Source organism: Pan paniscus, chromosome 1, assembly GCF_029289425.2.
Source record: "Pan paniscus chromosome 1, NHGRI_mPanPan1-v2.0_pri, whole genome shotgun sequence".
NCBI lineage: Eukaryota > Metazoa > Chordata > Mammalia > Primates > Hominidae > Pan > Pan paniscus.
This window is the reverse complement of record NC_073249.2, coordinates 104,734,468-104,747,365: the sequence shown is the minus strand read 5'-3', so window position 1 is coordinate 104,747,365 and position 12,898 is coordinate 104,734,468. Positions and strand designations below refer to the sequence as shown.

The window sequence follows — 12,898 nt, the reverse complement described above, 5'->3', positions numbered from 1 at the left end:
TTAAATTTATTAAGACTTGTTTTGTGGTCTAATGTGGTTTATCATAGAGAATCTTCCATGCATGCTTGATAAGAGTGTATATTCTGCTGTTATTGGATGAAATGTTCTGTATGTCGGTTAGGTCCATTTGGTCTTGTATTGTTCAAGTCCTCTGTTTCCTCATTGATCTTTTGTCTTGTTTTATTCAATTGGTATTCTACTGTATGAATATACCAAAATTAATTATCCATTCACCAATGATGGAAATTTGGGTTGTTTCCACATTTGGGCTATAATAAATAAAGCTGCTATTAACTTACATGACTTTGGGTAGACATATATTTAAATGTATGTTGAGTTAATACCTAGGAGTGAAATTACTAGGTATTATGGTTAAGTGTATGTTTAATTTGATAAGAAAACATCACATTATTTTCCAAAGTAGATGTCTTTGCATTCCCACCTGCAATATATGAGAGCTGCGGTTGATTTAAGTTACTAAGTAGGAATTCTTTCTGGAGTTTCTAGGGTAATTCGCTTTCTCTAAATTTACAACAAATCAGTTGACATGAAAAATGACAAAAAAAGTTCTAATTCTCCTGCACAAACTAAAGTTTAATAATTTGACATAGAGACATCTGGCTTGAAGAAATCAGCTGATATCAAATGAAAGCAAGAGCAGGAAACACTGAAAGGCAGAATCAAAGGTTAAGGTTGGTATTTCCAGGAACCAGGACAGAAGCATGTGGGAGAGTAGTAGTCACAATATACTCAAGTCAGTCTTACTTGCAGCTGTTCCCACAAGTGTGTGCTCATGGCCATATCTGCTAGTGGTGGGTCTTTCTTACATAAAACAATACTAATAAGATGATATGTATATTCTACTTCATATAAATCCTACGAGTTGAGTTCCAAGAAATAACAAGTTTGGAGGCTAAGTAAGTCCTTAAATTGGCAGTTTCAACACAAAACTCTGTGTAATGCTGTTAACCATGCTCAGAAATCTAAATGTTAGGTTATTTGAATACTACCCTATAATATTTTCTGGCATTTTTCACTGATTATTTGTTACAAGCTTCAGTGCTTTGTAAATATTTAACAGAAAAAATGCAAAGAGAGAAAGTGAATGCTGTTGTGGAACATTCCAACATGAAATAAGAAACGGATCTAAAATCTGAAATAAAAGCAATATATTTAATAGATTTCAATGGCAAAATCAAAATCAGGAGAAGCAGACGAAATGCTTTCAGAATTAAAAAAGAAAATGAGATTACATGAAACAACATACTTTGTAATGCCCGATATGAGGATGTTTTTGGATACATTCTTAATAATTTGATGAATGTCAGTGCAAAATGAAATACATTTTTTTCTGGCATATTTATCACCAAACAAAGATCAAGACCATCAGATAAAACAATTGATACTTTGTGCTTTAAAATTTCATTTCAGGGTTGGGCTCGGTGGCTCACACCTGTAATCCCAGCACTTTGGGAGGCTGAGGCGGGCGGATCACCTGAGGTCAGGAGTTTGAGACCAGCCTGGCCAACATGGTGAAACCCCATCTCTACTAAAAATACAAAAATTTGCAGGGCATGGTGGCGCACACCTGTAATCCCAGCTACTCAGGAGGCTGAGGCAGGAGAATCACTTGAACCTGGGAGGTGGAGGTTGCAGTGAGCTGAGATCGTGCCACTGTACTCTAGCCTGGGCAACAGAGCAAGACTCTGTCTCAAAAATAAATAAATAAATAAATCAAAAATAAATAAATAAATAACTACAATTTTAGGTATGAAAAATTCAAATACTAAATATGTATGTGATTATCTTTCAAATTTTAAATGATTTTTATTTGGTATTTATTTTGTGTTAATGCTTCCATTCATTCATTTGTTTTAGATGTGCAGTCTTGCTATGTTGCCCAGGCTGATCTTGAACTCCTGGCTTCAAGAGTTCCTTCCGCCTCAGCCTCCCAAAGTGCTGGGACTACAGGTGTGAGCCAACATGCCCAACCAATGTCTCCTTCTTTTAAGTTTTTCTATTATCAGACATCTGTATCAAGTAGAGATCATTGAAAACTAGTAACGAAATCTTATTTTATTAGTTCATAATAATAACGACAATAGTAAACCATTTGATTTTATCTTGCCAGTTTCTCTCTGTAAGCACTTGCCACACAGGAGAATCTATCCTAAACTACAGTGTTCGTAGCCATAACTACTGCCATAACAGTCAAGTGCAGCAGTCATTTGGGCTCTCAAGGTACTGGGTTCATTTGTCATTTCTTCACAATCAACCATAAGTGATACTGTAATTAAATTGTGATGCCATGGCTTCTCATGAATTATCAGCATCCCACCTCTCATTGGAAGAAACTTGGCACTCCACGTAAGATCAGCCAAGACAACCAAAACCAATTCTGAAATCCCTTCTTAGAGGTTCTGTCTCCAGGGAGTGCTACTAGTACTAATTCTGTATCAAGATCCAGAGAAGAGAGAGAAACCACATGGCAATCTGAACAGAGACAGTTTAATATACAGAATTGTTAACTGTTTACAGGGAATTAACTAAGTAGGAATAAACGAGGACTCTAAAGAATATCACCGTAAAGCTGAGGGAGAATATTTAAATAAGGAACAAACTTGGAAGGGAGGGACTCTCCCAAGGTCTGGGATTTAGACCTCATTGAAGAGGGTATGGTAACAGCCCACTGGATGGTGGGGAATTTTCCTGGGTTGCCTGAGGACAGAGCTAGTTCACAGTTAGTGGGTCAGGGATTTAACAGGCAGGAAACTGCATGGGGTATCAGTGAAATTCGCCAGCAAGCTACCTATGGTGGTGAGTGAGGTTTGTGAATAGAAAACCAGCTAAGACATTGGCTGGACTTGCCAGAAACCCATAGGAAAACTGGTTCTCAGAGGATGTTGCTGAAAACTGGGGGACCAAATGGGATGTCACAGAACTCACCAGGAAACTATAAGTCAGCTGGTGCACTGCAGGTACTCATGAAATCACCTATGAGGGTGTTGCTGAACTTGCTGTAAGGAAGTCTCCTGCAGGTGTGCCACTGAACTTGTCACAGGGAAGCTGACTGCTAGGGTACTGCTGAAACTTGCTGGGTGTCTTTTGGATAGCAGGAGCAAAAAGAAAAAGATACACTGGAACCAGGAAAAGAACTCTCTTCTTTCTCCAGTATCCTTTCTGTGCTCGCTATTGAAAGCTTAACACTGTGCCAATGGACAGGAGACAAATGTTACAGTATCACAAGCAGGCAAAAAAGTAGATTTATAGCCAAGAGGCAATGGGTAATAAATGGCAGACTAGTTTTCTGAGAGATTCTGTCATAAATGGGAGTTGAATTTTGCCAAATAATTTTTCTGCATCTATTGAAAAAATTAATTGGTTTTTGTTTTCTAATATTACTATATTAATTTTCAAATGTTATACCAACTTGGCATTCCTGAAACAAACTCCACTTGATCATAATGTATTATCCTTTTACATATTGCTATATATATTGACTTGCTAAAATACTGTTAAGAATTTTTGAGTCTACATTCAAGAAAAATTTTAGCCTAACATTTTCTTTTAATATTTTTATCTGATTTTAGAATCAGAATCATGTTCACAACACAGAATGAGTTGGGAAATGTTCCCTCCACTATTTTCTAGAAGAGTTTGTGTAGAATTGGTATTATTTCTTTCTTAAATATTCAGAACAATTTACCAGTATCACCTGGGCCTAAAGTTTTCTTTTTTCCAACTTTTAAGTTCAGGGGTACATGCACAGGTTGTGCAGGTTTGTTACATAAATGTGTGCCATGGTATTAGCTGCACAGATCATCCTATCACCTACATATTAAGCCCAGCATTCATTAGCTATTCTTACTGATGCTGTCCTTCCTCCCACCCCCAACCCTCCAACAGGCCCCAGTGTGTGCTGTTCCCCACCATGTGTCCATGTGTTCTCATCATTCAGCTCTCAATTATAAGTGAGAACATCTGATTTTCTGTTCCAAATGAATTTTAAAATAGTTTTTTTCTAATTCTGTGAAGAATGTCAATGTTAGTTTAATGGGAATAGCACTGAATCTATAAATTACTTTGGGCAGTATGGCCATTTTGATGATACTGATTCTTCCTATTCATAAGTATGGAATGTTTTTCCATTTGTTTGTGTCATCATCTCTGATTTCTTTTTTTTTGAGATGGAGTCTCGCGGTCTCCCAGGCTAGAGTGCAGTGGCACAATCTCAGCTCATTGCAAGCTCCACCTCCCGGGTTCACGCCATTCTCCTGCCTCAGCCTCCTCAGTAGCTGGGACTATTGGCGCCCGCCACCATGCCTGGCTAATTTTTTTGTTTTGGTAGAGACGGGGTTTCACCGTGTTAGCCAGGATGGTCTCGATCTCCTGACCTCGTGATCTGCCCGCCTTGGCCTCCCAAAGTGCTGGGATTACAGGCGTGAGCCACCATGCCCAGCCATCATCATCTCTGATTTCTTTGAGCAGTCGTTTGTAGTTCTCCTTGAAGAGGTCATTCACTTCCCTTGTTAGCTGTATTCCTAGGTATTTTATTCTTTTTTATGGCAATTGTGAATGGGAGTTCATTCTGGATTTTGGCTCTCAGCTTGCCTGTTGTTGATATATAGGAATGCTAGCAATTTTTGCACATTGATTTTGTACCCTGAGATTTTGCTGAAGTTGCCTATCAGTTTAAGAAGCTTTTGGGCAGAAACGGTGGAATTTTCTAGATATAGGAGATCATGTCATCGGCAAACAGGGATAGTTTGACTTCCTCTTCCTATATGAATATGCTTTCTTTCTTTCTTTTTCTTGATCGCCCTGGTCAGAACTTCCAAAACTATATTGAATAGGAGGGGTGAAAGAGGGCATCCTTGTCTTGTGCTGGTTTTCAAGGGGAATGGTTCCAGCTTTTGCCCATTCAGTATGATATTGGCTGTGGGTCTGTCATAAATGGCTCTTATTATTTTGAGATATGTTTCTTCAATATCTAGTTTATTGAGAATTTTTAACCTGAAGGGTTGTTAAATTTTATCAAAGGCCTTTTCTGCATCTATTGAGATAATCGTGGTTTTTGTCTTTAGTTCTATTTATGTGGTGAATTACGTTTATTGATTTGTGTATGTTGAACCAGCCTTGCATCCTCGGGATAAAGCTGACTTGATTGTGGTGGATAAGTTTTTTGATGTGCTGTTGGATTCGGTTTGCCAGTATTTTACTGAGGGTTTTTGCATTGATGTTCATTAGGGATACTGGCCTGAAGTTTTCTTTTTTTGTTGTATCTCTGCCAGGTTTTGGTATCAGGATGATGCTGGCCTCATAAAATGGTTAGGGAGGAGTCCCTCCTTTTCAATTGTTTGGAATAGCTTCAGAAGAAATGGTGCCAGCTCCTCTTTGTACCTCTGGTAGAATTCAGCTATAAATCCATCTGGTCCTGGGCTTTTTTGGGTTGGTAGGCTATTTATTACTGCCTCAATTTCAGAACTGGCTATTGGTCTCTTCAGGGAATCAATTTCTTCCTGGTTCAGCCTTGACAGGGTGTATATGTCCAGGAATTTATCCATTTTCTTCTAGATTTTCTAGTTTATTTGCATAGAGGTGTTTACAGTATTTTCTGATGGTTGTTTGTATTTCTGTGGGGTCAGTGGTGGTATTCCCCCTTATCATTTCTGATTGTGTTTGTTTGAATCTTCTCTCTTTTCTTGTTTATTAATCTAGCTTGAAGTCTATTTTATTATTTTTTTCAAAAACCCAGCTCCTGGATTTGTTGATTTTTTGAAGGGTTTTTCATGTCTCTGTCTGCTTCAGTCCAGCTCTGATCTTGGTTATTTCTTGTCTTCTTCTAGCTTTGGGGTTTGTTTGCTCTTGGTTCTCTAGTTCTTTTAGTTGTGATGTTAGGTTGTTAACTTGAGATCTTTCTAGCCTTTTGATGTGGACATTTAGTACTATAAATTTCCCTCTTAACACTGCTTTAGCTGTATCTCAGAGATTCTGATGTGTTGTCTTTTTGTTCTCATTGGTTTTAAAGAACTTCTTGATTTCTGTCTTAATTTCACTATTTACCCAAGAATCATGCAAGAGCAGGTTGTTCAATTTCCATGTAGTTGTATGGTTTTAAGTGAACTTCTTTCTTTCTTTCCTTTTTTCTTTTTTTGTTTTATTGGTTTTTTGTGTTTTTTTTTGTTTTTGTTTTTTTGTTTGTTTTTTAAGATGGAGTCTCGCTCTGTGACTCAGGCAGGAGTGCAGTGGCACAATCTCAGCTCACTGCAACCTCTGCCTCCCAGGTTCAAGCGATTCTCCTGCCTCAGCCCTGAGTAGCTAGGACTACAGGAGTGTGCCACCATACTCAACTAATTTTTGAGTGAATTTCTTAATCTTGATTTCTAATTTGATTGCACGGTGGTCTGAGAGATTGTTATGATTTCAGTTCTTTTGCATTTGCTGAGGAGTGTTTTACTTCTGATTATGTGATCAGTTTTAGACTAAGTGCCATGCAGTGATGAGAAGAATATATATTCTGTTGTTTTGGGGTGGAGAGTTCTGTAGATAACTATCGGGTCCTCTTGATCCAGAGCTGAGTTCAGGTCCTGAATATCTTTGTTAATTTTCCGTCTCAATGATCTGCCTACTATTGTCAGTGGGTGTTAAAGTCTCCTACGATTATTGTGTGGGAGTCTAAGTCTCTTTGAAGGTCCCTAAGAACTTGCTTTATGGCCAGGCACAGTGGCTCATGCCTGTAATCACAGGACTTTGGCAGGCCAAGATGAGTAGACCACTTGAGGTCAGGAATTCGAGACCAGCCCGGCCAACATGGTGAAACTCTGTCTCTACTAAAAAAATACAAAAAATTAGCCAAGTGTGGTGGTGGGCACCTATAGTCCCAGCTATTCAGGAGGCTGAAGCAGGAGAATTGCTTGAACCCAGGAGGCGGAGGCTGCAGTGAGCCAAGATCGCAGCACTGCACTGCAGCCTGGGCGACAGAGTGAGACTCCCTCTCAAAAAAAAAAAAAAAAAAAAAAAAAAAGGAACTTTATGAATCTGGGTGCTCCTGTATCGGGAGCATATATATTTAGGGTAGTTGGCTCTTATTGTTGAATTGAACCCTTTACCATTATGTAATGCCCTTCTTTGACTTTTCTGATCTTTGTTAGTTTAAAGTCTATTTTAAAGTCTGTTGGTTGAAGTCTATTTTGTCTGAAACTAGAATTGCTTTTTTCCATTGGCTTGATAAACTTTCCTCCATCCCTTTATTTTGAGCCTATGTGTGTCTTTGCATGTGAGATGGGTCTCTTGAAGACAGTATATTGATGGATCTTGACTCTTTATACAGCTTGCTATTCTGTGTCTTTTAATTGGGGCACTTAGCCCATTTATATTTAAGGATAGCATGGTTATGTGTGGATTTGATCCTGTCATCATGATGCTAGCTGGTTATTTTGCAGACTTGTTTATGGTGGCTGCTTCATAACATCACTGGTCTGTGCACCACAGTGTGTTTTTGTAGTGGTTGGTAATGATGGTTTTTCCTTTTCATATTTAGTGTTTCCTTAAGGTGCTTTTGCAAGGCAGGTCTAGCAGTAATGAATTCCCTTAGCATTTGCTTGTCTGTAAAGGATATTAATTCTCCTTTGCTTATGAAGCTTGGTTTGGCCAGATATGAAATTCTGGGTTGGTAATGTTGACTACTGGCCCCAATCTCTTCTGGCTTGCAGGGTTTCTGCTGAGAGGTCCACTGTTTTTATCTGGTGGCTTCCCTTTGTATGTGACCTGGCCTTTCTCTCTGGCTGTGCTTAACATTTTTTCTTTCATTTCAACCTTAGAGAATCTGATTATGAATTGTCTTGGGGATGATTTTCTCATGGAGTATCTTACTGGGGTTCTCTGCATTTCCTGAATTTGAATGTTGGCTTGGCCTGTCTTGCTAGGTTGGGGAAGTTCTCTTTGATGATATCCTGAAGTATGTTTTCCAACTTGGTTCCATTCTCCCCATCATTTTCAGGTACCCCAGTCAGTCGTAGATTTGGTCTCTTTACATAATCCCCAATTTCTCGGAGGTTTTGTTCATTCATTTTCATTCTTTTTTCTTTATTCTTGTCTGCCTGTCTTAATTCAGAAAGCCAGTCTTCCAGCTCTTAGGTTCTTTTCCCCGCTTGGTTTATTCTGCTATTAATACTTGTGATTGCATTGAGAAGTTCTTGTAGTGTGTTTTCAGCTATAACAGGGGTTATGTTCCTCTCTAAAATGGCTTTGGCTGTCAGCTCCTGTACTGTTCTATGATAATTCTTAGCTTCTTTGCATTGGGTTACAATGTGCTCCTTTAGCTCAGTGAAGTTCATTATTAACCATCTTCTAAAGCCTACTTCTCTCATTTCAGCCATCTCAGCCTTAGCCTGGTTCTGAGACCTTGCTGGAGAAGTGTTGCGGTCATTTGGAGGAGAGGGGGTACTCTAGCTTTTTGAGTTTTCAGCTTTTTTTGCATTAATTCTTTCTCATCATTGTGGGCTTATGTACCTTTGATCTTTGAGGTTGCTGATCTTTGGATGGGGTTTTTGTGGTTTTTCTTCATTGTTGTTTTCTGTTTATTTGTTTGTTTTTCTTTTAACAGTCTGGCCACTCTTCTGCAGGGCTGCTGGAGCATGCTGGGGGTCTGCTCCAGACCCTAGTTGCCTTGGTTCTTCCTGTACCTGGAGGTATTGCCAGTGAAGTCTGCAAAACAGCAAAGATGGCAGCTTGCTGCTTCCTCTGGAAGCTCTGTCCCGGGTGGGTACTGAACTACTGCCAGCCCGAACGTACCTGTAGGAGGTGGCTGGATACTCCAGTTAGGAGGTCTCACCCAGTCAGGACGAATGGCATCAGTGTGGCTGCTTTTTGGTAAAGGAGTTGTGTTGTGTTGTGTTGGGGATCCCTTCAGCTCCCTATTGGTCTGGGCTCTCCAAGGCCTACAGGTTGGACCCGTTGACGAGCCCAAACGGCCAAGGTGGCAGCTTGCCCACCCCTCAGGCACTCTGTCCCAGGGAGAAATTGGAGCTCTGTCACTTCCATAGAACATGGGTGGTGGCTGGAGGCCCTGGCTGTGAAGAGCCAGCTGGGAGGATCAGCTGAGATGAGGAGCGGATCAGAGTCCCGCTTAAAGAAACAGTCTGGCCACACCTCAACAAACAGCTGTGTCCTGGTGGAGAACCACTTCTGCCCATCAGCTTGGACTCTCCAAAGCCTGCAGGCTGGAACAGTTGAGTCATCCATCCAACCCAGGTGGCAGCCCTCCCCTCCCCAGGGCACTCCATCCCAGGGAGAGATCAGAGCTCTGTCCATAGTATGTGCCAGTGGGCATGGCTGAAGGGCCCAACTGGGAGTCCCTGCCCAGTGAGAAGGAAGTGATCCAGGCTGCTTAAGGCAGCAGTCTGGTCATGATCTGGCAAAGCCACTGTGTTGTGCTGCTGGGGGGACCCTCCCTTGTCTGAAACTTTTGGATTCTCCAAAGCCCGCAGGCTCGAATGGCTGAGTCGACCAAACAGCAGAGATGGTGCCTACCCCTCTCTGCTAAAGTTTTCTTTATAGGAAAGTTAAAAACTAAAATTCAATTTCTTTAATAGATAGAGGATTTTTCAGCTCACCTATTTCTTCATGAGTGAGCATTGGTAGTTTTTGTCTTCTAAAGAATTTGTCCATTTCATCTAAGTTGTTGAGTTTATTGGCATAAAGTTATTCAGAATATTCCTTATTAGGCCGGGTGTGGGGCCTCACGTCTGTAATTCCAACACTTTGGGAGGCCAAGGCCAGAGGATCGCTTGAGCTCAAGAGTTTGAGACCAGCCTAGGCAATATAGCAAGACGTCGTCTCTAATAAGAATAAAAAAAAAATTAGCTGGGCATGGTGGCACACATCTGTAGTTCCAGTAACTGAGGAAGCTGAGGCAAGAGGATAACTTGAGCCCAGGAGATGGAAGAAATGGAAGTTGAGCTCTAATCACATCATTGAATTCCAGGACCTGGGTGACAGAGTGAGACTCTGTCTCAAAAAAAAAAAAAAAAAAAAAAAAATCTTTATCATACACTTACACACTTAACATCTATAGGATTTTCAGTGATGTCACCTCTCTCATTCCTGATATTGTTTTCTTTTGTAGTGACAGAGTCTCACTATTTGCCCAGGCTTGTCTCAAACTCCTGGACTCAAGCAATCCTCCTGCTTCAGCCTCCCAAAGCACTGGGATTACAGGCATGAGCCACTGCACCCGGCCTCCGGATAGCATTAATTTGTGCTTAATTTCTTCCTAAGCAGTCTAGCTAGAGGTTTATCACTTTTATTGATCTCAAAGAATGAGCTTTGTATTTCATTGATTTTTTTCTATTTTCTATTGCACTGGTTTCTACTTTTTATTATTTTCTTCCTTCTACTTAAAATAAGTATTTTCCTCCTTCTTTTTAAGATTCTCAAGGTAGAATTTTAGATCACTAATTTGAAATCTTCATTGTTTTCTAATATAAGTATTTAATACTGTAAGTTTCCATTTAAATACTACTCTAGCTACAACCTACAAATTTTCATATATTGTGTTTGATACATTTCAATTTGTTGGTTGATATGTGTAATATTTTGTAATCTCCTTTGTGATTTATTCAACTCACAGTTTATTTAGAAGTGTGCTATTAATTATTAATTTCTGAATATCTGTTAGTAATTTCTTTCTTTCTCTATTTTTTTTAAGAGACAGGGTCTCATTCCTGACATGATTATAGCTCACTATAGCCTCAAACTCCTGGGCTCAAGGGATCCTCCTGCCTCAGCCTCTCGAGTAGCTAGGACTACAGGTATGTGCCACCTTGCCTGCCTCATTAAAAAAATTTTTTTTTGTAGAGATGGGGTCCTGGTATGTTGCCCAGGCTGGTCTCAAACTCCTGGCCTCAAGCAATCCTCCCACGATCGTTAATAATTTCTAATTTAATTTCATGATGGCCAGATAACATGTTTCATATGATTTAAGTCTAAATCCTCTTAAATCTATCAGTTCTTGTTTTGTGGTGCAGAATATGGTCTATATTTGTAAATGTATCATCTGCACTAGGAAAGCATGTGTATTCTGCTGCTGTTGGGTGGCATCTTCTAATAAATAGTAACTAGGCCAAGCTGGTTGAAAATACTGTTCATGTTTTCTATTACCTTACTGATTTTTTACTTAATTTTAAAATTAATTACTAAAAGGGGATGTTGAAATCTTGAACTGTAATTATAAAGTTGTCTATTTTCCTTTCAGTTCTATTGCTCTGATATCATTTCTCTTCCACCTGAAGAATTTCCTTTAACATTTCATTTTGTTTGTTGTTTGTGCATTTTGTCCAATCTTTAATATTTCTTACAGTGTATATCTGCTGCTGAAAACTTCTTTCACTTTTTGTCTGAAAATTCTTTATTTCTCTTTCATTTTTGAAGGATATTTTTGTTGTACATAGAAATCCAGGTTGGCATTTTTTTTTTTCCTTGCAGCATGTTAAAGATGTTATTTGATGGACTCTGGCTTATACTGTTTCTGTGGATACTGCAGTCATTCTTTGTTCCCTTGCATGTAATTTATCTTTTTTTTCTGTATTTTGCATTTTCTTTTTCAAAAATTTTTATTTTATTTCACTTTATTTAGAGATGGGGTCTCACTATGTTGCCTAGGCTGGATTTGAACTTCTGGGCTCAAGTGATCCTCCCACCTCAGCTTCCTGCTGTGTTGAGATTACAGGCACATGCCAGCATGCCCAGCATCATTTTCTTTTTATCAATGGTTTTTTATAATCTAATTATGATGTCCTTTGATATGGTTTTCTTCACATTTCTTCTGCTTGGGATCTATTGAGCTTCTTAGATCTGTGCACTTATTATTTTCATCAAATTTGGAAACATTTCAGTCACTATTTCTTTTTTTTCTCCTTCCTCCACTTTGGCTTGATAGTTTGTCATGGGTAAATATAAATGCATCATAGTCCTGTTCTGCCTGTATTTCAATGTCTGAAAACAGCTGTTACATATTCCTCGTCCAATTTCCAGTTCTTTATTACAAAAGGGTAAATCTAGTACTAGTTATGGTACTGGTACTTCATTGCAGAAGTAGAAATCTCTCCCCTCCCCATTGTCATCTGGTTGCTCAAAAAAAAAAAAAAGGTTAACTTTTTCAGTCATTTTCTTCTCTGTGCTTCAGTTTCATTAGTTTATATTGCTACGTGTTCAGGTTCACTGATCTTTTCTTCTCCAGTTTTGAATCTCCTGTTGAGTCCATTCAGTGAATTTTTAAGGTTCCACTTCATACACACACACACACACACGAATATTTATATATAATTTTTCTCTTCATTATGTTGATACTGTTCTTTAAATCCTTGAGCATATTTCTAATAACTAAAACTCCTGGTATAGTAATGCCATCATGTGTCATTTCTGTTTCTTTTTTCTATCAGCTGACTTTTCTTTTGATTATGGGTCACATTTTCCTGCTTTTTGCAGGTCTAGTAATTTTTTATTAGATGCTGGACACTCTGAATATTTTGTTACACAATGTTTCCATTTTGTTGTCTTTCTTTTTTTTGTTTGTTTGTTTGAGACGTAGTCTCGCTCTGTCACCAGGCTGGAGTGCAGTGGCACGATCTCGGCTCACTGCAACCTCCACTTCCCAGGTTCAAGCAATTCTCCTGCCTCAGCCTCCCAAGTAGCTGGGACTACAGGCACCCGCCACCACGCCCAGCTAATTTTTGTATTTTTAGTAGAGACGGGGTTTCACCATGTAGGCCAGGATAGTCTCGATCTCTTAACCTCATGATCCGCCTGCCTCAGCCTCCCAAAGTGCTGGGATTACAGGTGTGAGCCACTGAGCCCAGACACTGTCTTTCTTTAAAGAGTGTTGATTTACTTCTTTCCT

At 39.3% G+C, this 12,898-nt stretch overlaps 1 protein-coding gene across 1 annotated transcript in view; it reads right to left on the bottom strand.

Annotated features, from left to right (window-relative positions):
* LOC117975161 (membrane-associated guanylate kinase, WW and PDZ domain-containing protein 3-like) overlaps positions 1 to 9,049 on the bottom strand; it is a 173,462-nt gene extending 164,413 nt beyond the window's left edge. Inside the window, exon 1 of the mRNA XM_063604771.1 lies at positions 8,794 to 9,049. Within this exon, the coding sequence (XP_063460841.1) occupies positions 8,794 to 9,049 (256 nt within the window). The remainder of the gene's footprint in view (positions 1 to 8,793) is intronic.
* Positions 9,050 to 12,898: the final 3,849 nt, after the last annotated feature.